The sequence below is a fragment of the Octodon degus genome, unplaced genomic scaffold, assembly GCF_000260255.1.
Source record: "Octodon degus isolate 3935 unplaced genomic scaffold, OctDeg1.0 scaffold00197, whole genome shotgun sequence".
Classification (NCBI taxonomy): domain Eukaryota; kingdom Metazoa; phylum Chordata; class Mammalia; order Rodentia; family Octodontidae; genus Octodon; species Octodon degus.
In genome coordinates this window covers 2225741-2226492 of record NW_004524773.1, presented here as the reverse complement: position 1 = coordinate 2226492, position 752 = coordinate 2225741, and the positions used below count along the sequence as shown (strand labels likewise).

At 58.1% G+C, this 752-nt stretch overlaps 1 protein-coding gene across 1 annotated transcript in view; it reads left to right on the top strand.

Annotated features, from left to right (window-relative positions):
• The window catches only part of Relb (RELB proto-oncogene, NF-kB subunit), a 20458-nt gene continuing 19706 nt past the window's right edge, over positions 1-752 (top strand). Inside the window, 1 exon segment of the mRNA XM_023704505.1 lies at positions 1-186. Within this exon segment, the coding sequence (XP_023560273.1) occupies positions 99-186 (88 nt within the window). The 5' untranslated portion in view covers positions 1-98.

Sequence of the window (752 nt, the reverse complement as noted above, 5' to 3'; positions counted from 1 at the left end):
TGGTTGAAGATGCCCTGATGCCAGTTCCCTGAAGTTAGGGGCTGAAGGGACGTGGGGGTGGGAGTAGAAACTCCAGTGCATCACGGGCTCCCAGAGGGATGGGGTCGGGAATCTGTCTTGAAAATGACAAGCCCTGGCCACCTCTGACCTCACCTTTCTCTTCTCTTCCCTTCACAGATGAACTGGGTGAGTATCGGGGCAGGTGTGGGGAGGCCCAGGGCTGAGGGGCTGAGTGCTCCAGAGTATGGGGTATGGGGCCAGGGGCTGAGTGACTCCTTTGACTGCACTCCTGGGAAGGCCCCCGGGAGATGCTGGGTACGGGTATTAGTGGCCTTGGCATTACTGTGACTGAGGTGCATAAGCCATTCTTTCAGTGGGTATTGGGGAGCCCTCCTGGGGACCAGTGCTGTGCTGGGCACCAGGCATCAAGCCATGAGAGGCAGGGGCAGGGGCAGGGGCAGGGGCAGGGCGAGAATGAGACTGGTGAACCCAAGCCTGGTGGCCTAGGGAAAGCCTGCATGTCAGGCCTTTCCAGAGGGCCCACCTATGACTGAAAGGATGAGAAGGTGCCAGCCTGGAGTTAAAAAGGAAAAGTAGGGATCAGGCAGCAGGAGGAACATCTCTGGGGGTGCAAATGACAAGGTAGTGGAGCTGTTTTTTGGAGATGAATAGAGTTTGGGGAGGGTGTTGGCTTTGACCCCCCAGGGAGATGGGAGCTGTGGGAGGCTTCTGAGTAGCGGTGGGTCAGGTGG